We start from the raw sequence: 14,128 nt of genomic DNA, 5'->3' as shown, positions 1-14,128 counted from the left end.
GAAACAGGACCCCACCAGATGGAAAAAGAGTGGGGCTGGATGCTCTTCACAGCTTAAAGAGAACGGGCGTGTCAGGTAAGTACCAACGCCCTTTCTCCCATGAGCTGTTCAGAGCATCCAGTAGTGGGACATACCAAAGCTTGGCCTGTCCTACAGGAGGGACTCTGTCTGGCCTGAAATCTCCTCCTGGTCCCTGTGGACCCGTTGGAGAACTCTTCGGCCAAAGGAGGCCTCAGCGGATGCAAAAACATCTATTTTATAATGCCTAATGAATGGCGATGGAGAGGCCCAGGTTGCGGCTCAACAAATTTCAGTTATTGGTGCCTGTGTGGCCCACGCTGCTGGTGTTGTGGCGCTCCTTGTTGAATGAGCTGTTATGCCCCTGGACACCTGCAGGGATTGAATCTGATACGTTTTCGCTATCGCGGCCCATAGCCAACAGCCTATTGTAGAAAGTGAGACCTTGCATCCCTGAGTGTTGGGCTGAAATGACACAAATAAGGCTTCTATTTTTCTGAAAGCCACTGTGCGGTTGATATATATTCACAATGCTTGCCTCACATCAAGCCTATGCCATTGTAGTTCCAACCTTTGGGATGGTTTGGGACAAAATTTAGGAAGTATCAGCTCTTGTGCCCTATGAAAAACTGAGTTAATTATGGGTATAAACGTAGGATCAGGATGAAGGACCACCCGGTCAGAATGGAAAACACAAAGATCTTGTCTGATAGACAAAGCTGCAATCCAAACAGGCTGGCATCGGTGGTGATGGTAAGTCTGTGTGGCTCTTTGAAGAGGCAGCCTCTGTTGATGACTGGTCTGGTCCACCAGAGGAGAGATATGCGGACCTTTGATGGTACCTTGACCTTGTATTTGGAGTTGCTTCGGCCGGAGCGCTGGTACGGGAGCAGGAACCACTGGAGGGATCTAGTGTGGAGCTGGGCCCAAGGGATGATAGAGATACATGAGATCATCTTGCCTAACAATTTTGATAGTTCCGCTAGGGACACCCTCTTAAGACCCCTGATCTCCTTGACTAATTGCTGAATGCTATTTAGTCTATCTGGTGACAGGTAAACTTTGCCTTCCACCGTATCTATGACTGCCCCCAGATGGGTTAACCGAGTTGATGGTGTTAAATGACTCTTTTTCCAATTTATTGAGAACCCGTGTTGTTGTAGGGATTGTAATGTGTTCTGAGTATCTTTGACTGCTTGATGAGCAGAAGATGACAAAATCAAGATGTCATCAAGATAACACTGGAGTCGTATGGGGTTATCATGGAGATGAGCAGCTAGTGCTGCGAGAACTTTCATGAAGGTTCTGGGGGCAGAAGCTAGTCCGAAAGGAAGGGCCACATATTCAAAATGGTGGTTATTATAACAGAATCTCAGAAATTTATAGTGGGAAGGCCAAATAGCAATATGTAGGTACGCCTCCATCGGGTCTATGGACATGAGGACGTCACCCTTTCTGATGCCAAGTAATATAGATTGCAGGGTGTGCATTTTAAACTTGCGATATACTAAGAAACGGTTGAGACATTTCAGATCCAATATTACTCTCCACCCCCCACCCCCCCGAATTTTTGGGAACAACAAAAAGATGTGTATAGAAACCTCGCCCTCGTTGGTTGGTGGCTACTGGCTGGATGGCTCGCATGTTCAGTAGGTTTTTGGTAGCTGTTTCCATGAGATTACATTTAACTGGGTCTCTGGAGAGAGGGCACGACATGAAAAAATCTGGGGGAGTGGATTGAAACTCCAGCGCAAGGCCAAATCTAATCATGTCTCTGACCCAGGAATCAGAAGTTGAGGAGTCCCATTGGTCTGTGAATAATTTAAGGCATCCACCAATGGGGGTCGGGTCCAGGGAGTTATCCTGGACACCGAAAGGACCTGTTTCCTGCTCCCCGAAAGGATCTCTTGGATTGACCATGCAATATTTTTTGCCTTAAACAAGAGAGATCTGAAAAGTTGTGGGCGGAATAAGCCTGTAAAAACAGGTTGGTCAGGAACAAGGCCCTCATCCTCAGACATTCCCCTTTCTAAGGGGTCTGCTTCTGACAGGGGCTTGCTGTCATGTATTGATCCTGATTCAGTCTCTTCCATTTGATCAATTTGATCCACTTCTTCCTCCTTCTCCTCCTCCTCCTCCTCAATCAGCCCTTGGAGGGGGACTTCCCCTTGTAAATGTACCTGGGTATAGTGCTGCTCTGACTTGGTCAACGACCTCAGCGATTGGGAATCATAATCGGTGATCACAGGATGTTCCCTGGTCAGAACTGTGTGTTGAAGACCTGCTGAGATTCCCTGGCGGATTGCCAGCTCCATCCAGGCCTTCATCCTCTCTGGAACTTCCTCTGAAAGAATGTCGTCCTGATGAAGACCGGCAGCCATAGGAGTGAATGTAGCTTCGGGAGCCCTTCACATGGTCGGTGTCCCAGGTACTTGGTCCTGTTGGCCTTGGGGAGCCAAGCTGCGCCTGGATGAGGGAGAGATCATGGGGAGGAGGAGGGTGGGAAGAGGTAGACGGACCTGGACTGGAGGAGGAAAAGTCCTGTGAGACCTTGTGCGCCTCCTGTGTGCACTTATCTATCTGTTTTTGTAAAGCTTTATGGCTCCTGATAGCATCCCTTTCTGAAGTTTTAGAATTCCCTTTAGCCTGCTTAGGTTTGTGCTGAGATTTGGCTTTGACCTTCAAGAATGAGATCTGAGAGCTGCTACTGTCTGAAGTTGGAATTGCAGTATGCTTGTTATACAATGCAATACTGTGAAGACGGTTGGCACACCCAGGGGCCTGATCTGAGGACAGACCAGTTGCCCTGATGATGTTTTTATTGCCCCCTTTCCTGTTTTTTTTTTTTTGAATAATACCTATCTATAATGAGTCATATCTCAGTAATAATATTTTATTGATATTAAAATATTATACCAAAGAGGAAATTATTATTATTGTTGTTGTTGTTGTTATTGTTGTTGTTGTTGTCATTGTATTATTATATAACCACTAATATATATAAATATGGCAATATGTATATGAATATTAATTAAGTGGCATGATGTTAAGTGCTGAGAAACCAAACAGCCAAATTGAGAACGCCTAAAGGCCCAGATTGATAAGGGTAAAGGCGTCCCTGCACAGGCGGACACAGGCCTAGGTGCTCACTGTTGTGCCACTGGGTTGATTGGGCTGTGAGGGTTAAGCCAACATTTTAACTGTAAGAATAGACTCAAATGTAGAAAAAAACCAAGACGAGGGTATAATGGTCCACCTGTTCCTGAAGGGAACCTCTGCTTGGGACAGAGTTACCTCACACAGCACAAAATGGAATACAGGCGCACAGCCACAAGGTCTTGTAAGAAAAGATGGCTTCCAGCCATTAATCTTTTGGCGCGCTCCCCAGCAGCAAACTCCCACCGTGTAAAGGAATAGCCTCCGATGGCTTTTCCTATAAGGCTAAATGGCAGGGAAGGGTGGAAGGCACTAAGCGTTTGAATCCTCCACTCCAAGTGGCGTTCAGAGAGGGAAGGAAAGCGATACGACTCCATTGTGAGCAAAGAGCTCACGCCGCTGTTCGGGTAAAAGAAACTCTGCGGCAATCTGCCGGAATGGCAGGGATAGAAAGATCGGTTGTGGGGAGGGGATGCAGAGCAACGCCAAAGCCTCCTGCCACTTTGGGGCACGAATTGGCACTTCCTTGTAATGTGAGCGATCTCTGTAATGCGAGCGATCTCTGTAATGTGAGCCAATGTCAAGAGATTGCAATGCGATTAGAAGGCTAAAGGATTCTAAAGACAAGCTGATTAACTTTCAAACCTGCTAGCAAGGAAAGAATTTTTCCTGTTTCAGCCAAGGAAGAATCACAAGCACTGCCTATCTCTCGCAAGGCTGAGCCAAAACTGGGGAACGCTGGGGAGGAGTCCCATGGAGGAGGAGGAACGTTCCACAAATTAAGCCCAGCCTAGACATGCAGAGACTGAAGCACCTCCCACTACTGGATGCTCTGAACAGCTCATGGGAGAATAAGAAAGACCATGTGTTTAATAAGTTACAGAAAGTTATAAATGTGTACAAGCAACTTATGATCTACATAAGTAAGGTCCTTCGTATATGTTCTATCAATCTTTAGTCCTATATGAATAAATTAGCAATTAAAACATTTATACTTTAGATTATTAGATTGTACAGTAAAAATATTTTTACAGTTTTATACTGCTGATTAATATACTGAGGATAAAATTTTAAAATTCAGTTAAAATTAATGTGATTTGTTTTTCTTATCTAATATTAAATATCAGTTTTGATTCCTAACCTTAGTATTAATACATGCAGTGAAGAGTTAGTTACCTATGTATATTTTACTTTCATGGCTGGATTTTATTATATTTTGTTATCTATGTATTCACCTACCTACAATCCCTATAAAAGTAAAAAAATAGGTTTTTTACTGGTATTAAAAGGATTTTAAAAGGATGCAAAGAACAATTATTGAATCCCATGAAGAATTTTTAGGCCATTATGCAGTATTTATTTCTAGATAATATCTTGCCACAATGTTTATTAGTCATTCACTCTACTGTAGGAACACATTGTGACAAGGCTGCCCTCTTATGTTCAGTGGGCTTATCTTGATTAAGTCTCTGACTAGGTTCTTTGTGATAGTGCTTTATTGGAAATCTGTTTTGTTTTGTTTACAATATTCAGTCAATTTAATGAAAAAGAAACTTTGTTTAAAATTCAAAAATTGGGGTGGGGGGACTTGGAATGGTATTAGTTTTACCTCAGTCTGGGTTCCGATCCATCCTTTATAGTGGAGCATATTGTTTTTAAAGTGCTTGCTTCTACTGTTTCAGAACTAAATGTTAAGCCATTACAACACTGTCTTATCAGTATCCCTGAACCAAGCATTATCCATTTAAAAGATGTAAATGATACTCTGAATCCAAAAGAGAAGTAAAAGGAACCTAATGCAACTGTAACATTTCTTGGGACAATATAGAAGATTTCATTCCTATTTTTCATTAATATTCAACAGGCTCTTCAATCCTCTAGAAAAGCAAAAGAGTGGGAACTTCTACCTTTTATCTCTATTCATAATAGTGAAAACTCCAGATAATGTGATATATGTGTGATGTGTACATTTTAATAATAAATATCCTGTTTCAGCAATTAATCTTTTTTCCAATGCATTTTTCTCCTTAAAGATTATACTACTTGTACTCCATGAGGTATGCTAATTATTGCCTAATAGTCATAGTTAAAAGGAATAATATTTGTGTGATGGTGCAAGATTGTTGTTAATTCACTGTTGCAAAAGCAATGAGCTCATGTATATTGGTAGTTTGTTGATTTTAAGATTACTTCCTCAAAAAAGATTCTGTCAGACAGAAACAACTTAAGAGTTCTGCAAATCTGAAATTCCAAACTTAGTTGCAGAACAGTGAACTATTTTGCAATAATTGACTTACTGATTTTAGACGCTCTATGGTTCCATTTTTCTAACTGGCAGAACACTTGCTTCGTTATTCCTCCTGACACTCAGGTCCTCTAAGGCATGGGCTATCAAACTTGCAGCCCTTGGGCTGAATGCAACATTATTTTTGTTTGTTTATTTATTTATTTATTTGATTTGTCAATTGCTTTCAAGATAATAGGCATAAGTATGAACATGAGTAAGAATACAGGAAATAGGTATGAATGGGACAATAGAACAGGGAAAGTAGGCACAATTGTGCACTTCTGCACGCCCCTTACAGACCTCTTAGAAATGGGGAGAGGTCAATAGTGGATAGTTTAAGGTTAAAGGAGTGAGGGTTAGAGGATGTAAGAACAGAGTCAGGTAGTGCATTCCAGGCATTGACCACTCTGTTGCTGAAGTCGTACTTTCTGCAATCAAGTTTGGAGCAGTTTACATTGAGTTTATATCTGTTTGTGTGTTCTTGTATTGTTGCGGTTGAAGCTGAAGTAGTCATTGACTGGTAGGACATTGTAGCAGATAATTTTGTGTACTACGCTTAAGTCCAACCATAGTTCAAGGTTGTCCAAGCCCAAAATTTCAAGCCTGGTGATATAGGATATTCTGTTGCAAGCAGAGGAGTGTAGTACTTTTCTTGTGAAATACTTCTGGACTCGCTCAATTATATTAATGTTCAACATTCAGTGCAGATTGCAGACAGATGAGCTGTATTGGTCTAGCAAAGGTTTTGTATGCCCTAGGTAGCAATTCTATATTTCTGGAGGAGAAGCTTCATAAGATTAGGTTTACAACTCTTAATGCCTTTTTTGGCAATGCTGTTACAGTGAGCTGTGGTGCTTAGGTCATTAGATATGAGTACTCCAAGGCCCTTGACAGACATGTGCTGACCATGCCCACACCTGGTTTAGAAAAGGGGGAAAAAGTCCCAGTACATCATGTGACGATGCCATGACGATGCCAGTTTGACACCCCTGCTATAAGGGGAATCCTAGCATTTTATCAGCATTTCAAACAAAATGAACATGACATTTGTCAGTTTGTCCCTTCTGTATAGTAGGAAATCAGCCCAAATGCAAAGCATGGTCTTTTTACACTTTCTCTTATATGGCAGAGTAAAAAAGGGATTTTAGTTCCTGGAAAATCTGCAGGGTGGGTCAGGGTGGATTCTCCTTGTTCTTAGAATTCTGAGTGAGCAATACTAAAACAATCACAGATGGCTTTCAACATGCAGTTGAGCATTAGGGGAATGAAAACAGTAATAATATGGGTGTGTAACTTTTCTCAATTGTGTATTGTTGTGCTGAGACTGGATTGTAAGAAAGAATAAATCTTTCATTATATGTATAGCATTAAAACATGAGTGTATGTTTATAGGTGGCCTCCTGTACGCAGTTAATGGAAAGCCTTACCCTGGAGACAGGGAACCAGTGCAAGCATTTGTGATGAACTTTTCAACTGGAGAAATCATTGATACTTTCATTCCACTTAGAAAGGTAACACATTGTGAAACTTGACTTGTATTATTAAAAATGCATGAATGCTCTTTTTTTCTTTTCTACGTCTTGTGCACATTTCAAATGTCATTACAAAAAATCTCACCAAGATACTTTCAAAATAATGTTTTATGGAACTATTCTTATAACTTATGTAATGGAATTCTCATAGTAGAACAATATCACTGAATAACATTTCAGTGCAATCTGGTACTTAATTCTAAAATGTTTAACCTAACAACGCATGGGATTTGATCTTTCAGAAAAACTATTTTGAATTATTTATTAAAAGAGTTCAGCCAAAAAAAGTAATATGCAAGACAACGACTACAACACTATTTTAATAATAGTGTGGCAATAGCCAATAAGAAATCAGCATATGTTTCTCCTTTAAAGATTTACATGAGCACTAAGTGGTCCATTGGACTGCATCAACTGTTGCATAAGATGCTTGCTTAAATGTAATGCACTGGAGACTGGATTACATCTAGTGTTCTTCTAAGGATTTTGGATGTTCTTCGATGTGGGGGCAATAGTGAATAACTTCATTTGCCAAATTCTGAAAGTATGTTTAATTACTGAACAAGAAGCAATTGGTTTTACTGTTTTTGGCTTGCCCTTTTCATTTTGTAGTCGAATTTTCCAACACTAGAACAGAAGGATGGTAAATTTAAATTTATTGATGAAACAGCTTCATTAATCTGTGTCTAGTGAGGATCAGCAAATTCATGTGGCCAGAGAATGATGAAACACTATTAGAAAAACTTAAAGGCAAGAATGCCAGCTAGAGAGAAAAATATGTCCCAAAAGAGAAAAGCTATCTGTAAAGAAATCTGATTTCTGGATTCTAAGTGTATTGTAAACCTAATAGTTATGCATGAATACATATGGAAATTGGGGTTTTATATTCTGTTATGGGACTTGACTTGATGTTATTACCTTATTGTTGATTTGAGTTTTATAGGTATGATTTACATGAACTACAGAATTAGAAATATGAACATACAGAATAGAAATTTCACGCCTCATTTTGATGCTTTATAACTGTTCAAAGGCATGCATTGGTCCTCTTTGGATTTTTTTTTTAATCTGCAAAATAATTCAAGAAAAAAAGAGGACATGGTCTCCCAATATATTTCAATGAACTCTCTCCATTTTCTACTTAGCTTTAACTATACTACATGCAGTATCGGGTTCAGAGTTTATGTAGCACACAGTGGCTTATTGCCTCATATGGAAAGGCTTTTATTTAATTAGGCTAGAGCCACAAAGAGATAGAGCACAGGCCAAGAAATAAATTTGATTTGTTAATGTAAGGAAAGAAGAGATATTTCACTGAGGGCAAGTCAGTACATTGTAAGTGTTTTCTGTTATTTTCAGCTTGTCTGTTTCTGCCACTATGCATGTAGAATCAGCCTGCCATCAGATTAAAATTAATCAGTATTTTAGGTTTTTGTCTGCTTTGAAAACTTAAAACAAATGTCAAGTGCACTTGAATAAATTCCTTTTTCCATCTATGTGTTTTTCTGATTATTGAGAACAAGAAACAAACATTGTTCAGTTAAATCCCCACAAACATCTATCTTATCAAAAGAATGATGGTTTAGAAGTAATCTAGAAAGTTTTGAAGAATGAAATATTCCTGGAAACTTCCATTTATAGTTACAAAGTATATTTTATTGTTTCCTAAACCATAAGAATTTTTCACAATTCATACAAATTATGATAAAAAGTTCAAACACTATTTTTTAAATGTCTGTAATTCTGCATCTTGAATTACTGAATAATTTCCAATGTCTTCCTTATTTTAATATGTTGGTTATTTACCTTCACAGAATTTTGAGATGCCACACGACATTGTTGCTTCAGAAGACAGAATGGTGTATGTTGGCGATGCTCATGCCAACACAGTATGGAAATTCACATCCACTGAAAGTAAGATATTGTTGCCTTAGATCATCAATGCATTACTCTTCCCACATAAAAAGATGATATTCTTAAAGCTACTGTGCAATTATGTCTTAATGTATGTGGGGCAAGATTTTTGTAAAAAGGTTGTAATGCTATTTGATCGATTAACCAAAGATTTCTGTGCTCCTAAAGCTGTATTTTGTTAAGGGGTTTATTATTATTATTTTGTTTGTGAAACTCCAGATGATTTTTAAAAAGTTATCGTTGTTCCGTACAGGCAGTCTTGTTTTAACTGTGTTTTTAAATTATATATTTGTAATGTTTTAAACTGGCCAGAGTTATAGCTAATAATTGATTGTTCCCTGTATTTCTCAGAAGCCCTATAAAACTACTGTGAATTAAAATGTGGTTGATACACAGCTATTTTTTTCAGTAACTGTTGGTAAGGAATGTTGGTAAGGAAAAGTAATGCTCTGAAACATTAGAGCTAGACTAAGTGAAGGTCTAAACTTGTATTGAAATCCAAACAAGACCAATGGGAATTGTTACTTTTGCTCTTTCAGAGATTCACCAAGATGATTTGCAATATTAAATGCTGTGTTACCATGTGTGGCTTTATGATCTTTTTAAAGAGAGCTCTTCATCCCAGGTTGTTCCTTAGCATCTGGCATGCAATGTCCATTGACAGGCCAGCTGAGAATCGTAGTCACTCTGCTGTGCAAGTGGTTTGATTTTCATTTTCCTGTGCCATTTTCACATCTTGTTAACCTAAATAAGTTGTACCCACTGGTATATTTGCTGTCATTTGGTCATTGAAGTTGGCTGAAAATATATCAGTATCTTTGTGCTTAAAGCCACCAAGGGATAATCTATTGTAGATTTTTTTTTTCATTTTATATTTTTAACAGCATCATAAAAAAACAAAGTGAAGAAATTTGAAAGTAGAAATAGGTAAGAATGAAAGAACTGTAAGGATTCCCAGATCACAATTTCTGTGATTGTTATAAATCATCTGCCAACCTATTACACGCCAAGAATAAATGTTTTGTGCTGACATTTTGGTTTATGTTTCTGATTTCCTCATAGAAAACCTTTCATTATTTATTCTGAAAGAAATGTATTAGTTACTATATACTACTTATAGTATAACCCCTGCTATTGTAGAGTTGCTGTGCATTCTTATACTTGCAACATCAATTATGTATCACAACTGGTGACCATTACTGGTTCAATGAATCAGACATCACAGTGTGTCAAAAGCAATTTCTGTGTTTCAGAAATGGAGCATCGGTCTGTTAAAAAGGCTGGGATTGAAATTCAGGAAATAAAAGGTTAGTCTTTATTTCTGCCATTTAGGCTGAGGAAGGTGCTGATTCTGTGTAGAATGTGCAAAGTGCTTCAGCTTAAAACATTCTGACCACAAAGATGCTGTTCTGATTTCCCTGATTTTGTGCTTTGTTTAGTTTCAAGATTGGAACAAAACCCAGGCATGAAATGGAACTTATTTGTTACGAGATGAGTTGCTTTGAGTTTGCAACTGTTCTGAGCACTGTGCAGAGGTGGTATTCAGCAGGTTCTGACCAGTTCTGGAGAACCGGTAGTGGAAATTTTGAGTAGTTTGAAGAACCAGCAAATAGCACCCCTGACTGGCCCCGCCCCCATCTATTCTTTGACTCCCGAGTCCCAGGCAATCAGCTGGAAGTCAGAAAATAGATGGGGGCAGGGCCAGTCAGAGGTCCCAGCCAATCAGAACAAAGCTGGAAAGCAGGTTAGTGGGGTGGGAATGGAGATTTTACAGTATCCTTCCCCTGCCATGCCCACCAAGCCATGCCCACCAAGCTACGCCCACAGAACCAGTAGTAAAAACATTTGAATCCCAACCACTGGCACTATGATCAGGAATTGTTTTGTAACTTATGCATATATATTCTTTGAACACATCCATCCCCAAAGCATCAAGGATGTTTTGTACTTTCTAGTTTGCAAGCAGTACCCTAACTTTTCCACATCGCCCTGAAGTAGAGCTGCAGAGCAATAGAAAGACTAAATTTATCCTGCACTCCTCTTTCCCCATTTTAATTTGAGATTTCTGCTGAATCAAACAACAAACATAGGATTCAAAGTCACACATTGCTACCTATAGAACTGTAGGCTCCCCATACATTGTTGAAAAACACACTTTATAATTTCTTATGAGGATAAATAAGCAGCATTTCATTTTATGCACAAAGAATTGATTTTAACAAGTAAAATTCTTCCTATTTAGAGAGCCTTGATTACAAATCCATCATGAATCTACCAAAGTCAATTATAGAAATTTCCAATAATTACATGAGGCACATAAGAGGAATCGCAAACAATTGATTGCACTGTCAATAATTTTAACTCTCTGTTAGGAAGTTATCATACTTGCCCTCTTCAAGGCAAGTATCTAAACTCTGGTATTTAAAAGTGGCAATATGTGTTCTGAAATGAACTGTTATGTTGTAGCAGATTCTGCCTGGATCAAAAGAGTTAATCTGTGTTTAATCTCTTCTCTCCAAAAAAAAAGCAGAGGCAATTATAGAAGGCACACTGACAAAGAAACCCACATCAAAAGAATTTTTAAGGAAAGAAGAAAGGCATCAAGTTGTCCAGCAGGCTAGCAGTTCTGTTTCTTTTGTTCTTATTACAACACTTCTAATTATTCCAGTAGTTGTCCTCTTGGCAATTGCTATGTTTATTTGGTGGAGAAAGACAAGAATCTATGGAGGTAATTAATCTGTGTTTAACCTGGTAACAAGCACTTTTGATATCAAAGCCTTTATAACATAGAAGAACTTCGGAAATGTTTTATTTTCCTCTGCTGCAGCACAGTCAATTTCTGATTATGTTAACTGGCTTCAAAAAAAACCCCCATACATCATGGGATCTTTGTCCTGAGAAATAAGGATGTATTGTAATGTTGTTTATATTCAGTTCAGTTTTCAGTTAGGATGAATGTTCTTGTGGTATCTGGGATGACAAAATACTTTGAGTTTATAGCATTTCTTTTTATGAAAGGGAATATATAAGTCTACTGCATTAAAAGGATTGTTGAAATGGTCTTGCTGCTTTGTTTAGCTTTTCCTGAATAAGACAGAGTGGAAACATCCATTCCTTTGGATGTTTCTCCTGTATTCTTTAGAATCTATTCTGGCATTCATTCTCTCTGAGCACAGCTACTTTTTATTTTAACCTCTCGTAAAACAGTGCTTGCAGTGCTCCAAAATTATAGCAGCAGTTAACTTAGAGCAGTGTGTTCTAAAAATATACATAGCAGCATCAAAGGTAAAAGCAAACTGTTAAAATCTGTTCCCTAGCCAGCTCTATAAACGTGCCAATGCAATTATTAAGCATTATTCTCAGAAAAGAATTTCATTTATGGACAAATGCCTCCATACCAGTACTTTAAGGAAGGACAACTTCAGGGATGAAAGCACATAAAATATCCTCTTCTCTCATTTCATTAGGCCACAAATGCCTTTTCTTCCTGTATTCTCCTATAGGCCCTCAAACTCCATTCATTGCTGTCAAAATTCACCATCAGAGTTTATCTCCAAATTAAACCTGAGATGTTACCTTTGAAGCTTTGAATTTCAAATTTGGATGGATGATTAGTATCAGAAACACACTCTTTCTGCTGCTCATTTTTTGTCTGTGTACTTCTCTTTCCAAACACTGTATAGTGTACATATATTACCTTTGAACTGAAAATGATTGTCCCCAATTGAACATACAAAATCTATAATTGTAATTTTTATGAGGAAAGTCATACTTTATGCAAGAAACATTTTTAACGAAGACACCTTACAAGTTTGGATTCACAAATGTTACATGCAGTTTTCTCTCCAAGTATAAGATTTTCAGAAAAAAAATATTTTAAGTAATTAAAGTCATGTGAAAGTTTATTAAATTTTTAAGATAGTTTGAATACTATATTATAAAAACCAAGTTAGTTTTGCTAAGTTTAAAAGGCTATGTGTTTGTGTGTGTGAAAGAAAGAAAAGATGAACATGAATTATGAATTAACTGGTGTCTATCATAAAAATAAATTTAAACAATTTATATTGTATCAACTTCTTAGTTTGACTGACATTTTTCAGGGATCTCAAAAAAAAAGTATCAATCAAACAAGGTGGTTTTATGTTTAGCTTGATAGGTAAAATATAATTCAAAGAACCTGCGACAGACTACAATCATTTGTAAATCACAGCCTTAATGATAATAGTCTATATTGTTTTGGTTCTTTTCCATGTTTTGCTTCATACAATTTCACTTTAAAATTATTGCGCTTAATTTACATATGTCTCTAATCTTATAGCTGATGCTGATCATAAACATGATTCAAGCTCAGGTAGAATTTTGGGCAGATTTAGAGGTAAGTACAATAAAAGAACTATTTTATTTATTTATTTATTTTGTCAAATGCTTACAATATAATAGAAATAAGAATAAACATAAGTTTAAATATAAGAAATAGGAACAAATAATTGAGGACAATAGGACAGGGACAGTAGGCATGATTGTGCGCTTATGCACGCCCCTTACAGACCTCTTAGGAATGAGATGTGGTCAGTAGAGGTTAGTTTGAGGGTAAAGGAGTGGGGGTTTGAGCAGGTGACAACAGAATTAGGTAGTGAGTTCCAGACATTGACCAGTCTGTTGCTGAAATCGTACTTCCTGCAATCAAGTTTGGAGTGGTTTACATTAAGTTTATATCTGTTGTGTGCTCTTGTGTTGTGGTTAAAGCTGAAATATTCATTAACTGGTAAGATGTTGTATCATATGATTTTATGTACTATGCTTAAGTCCAGTCTTAGCCAGCATAGTTCAAAGTTGTCTAAGCCTAGAATCTCAAGTCTAATGGTGTAGGGTATTCTGTTGTGAACAGAGGAATGTAGTATTCTTCTGGTAAAATACTTCTGGGCTCGCTCAATTGTATTTATGTCTGATATACAGTGTGGATTCCAGACAGCAGAGCTGTATTCAAGTAATGGTCTAGCAAAAGATTTGAATGTCCTAGTTTGCAAATCAGTATTATCAGAGGAGAAGCTTTGTAAAATTAGATTTACAATTCTTAAAGCCTTTTTGGCAATACTGTTGCAGTGAGCTTTGGCGCTTAGGTCATTTGATATGAGAACTCCAAGGTCCTTGACAGAGTGAGGATCATCAATGAGGTCATATCTGCCTAGCTTGTATTTGGTGTATTGATTTTTTTTTACCA

The 14,128-nt window shown here is 37.9% G+C and overlaps 1 protein-coding gene and 1 long non-coding RNA gene across 12 annotated transcripts in view; one reads left to right on the top strand and one right to left on the bottom strand.

The window, feature by feature from the left end:
• The window catches only part of LOC148127357 (uncharacterized), an 826,567-nt gene that overhangs the window by 97,838 nt on the left and 714,601 nt on the right, over window positions 1–14,128 (bottom strand). The window lies entirely within an intron of this gene.
• Window positions 1–14,128, top strand: part of PAM (peptidylglycine alpha-amidating monooxygenase) — a 156,904-nt gene that overhangs the window by 140,577 nt on the left and 2,199 nt on the right. For 7 of the 11 annotated variants that reach the window (XM_026719558.2, XM_026719529.2, XM_087927011.1 and 4 more), the window contains 5 exons: window positions 6,854–6,972; window positions 8,808–8,907; window positions 10,161–10,214; window positions 11,435–11,635; window positions 13,226–13,282. In XM_026719558.2, the coding sequence (XP_026575343.1) occupies window positions 6,854–6,972; window positions 8,808–8,907; window positions 10,161–10,214; window positions 11,435–11,635; window positions 13,226–13,282 (531 nt within the window). The remainder of the gene's footprint in view (window positions 1–6,853; window positions 6,973–8,807; window positions 8,908–10,160; window positions 10,215–11,434; window positions 11,636–13,225; window positions 13,283–14,128) is intronic. The other 4 variants (XM_087927008.1, XM_087927007.1, XM_087927014.1 and 1 more) reach the window with 1 other exon arrangement.

The sequence above is a fragment of the Pseudonaja textilis genome, chromosome 2 (assembly GCF_049901715.1).
Source record: "Pseudonaja textilis isolate UNSWEBS1 chromosome 2, rPseTex1.2, whole genome shotgun sequence".
Lineage (NCBI taxonomy): Eukaryota > Metazoa > Chordata > Lepidosauria > Squamata > Elapidae > Pseudonaja > Pseudonaja textilis.
This window is presented reverse-complemented; position numbering and strand designations above follow the sequence as displayed.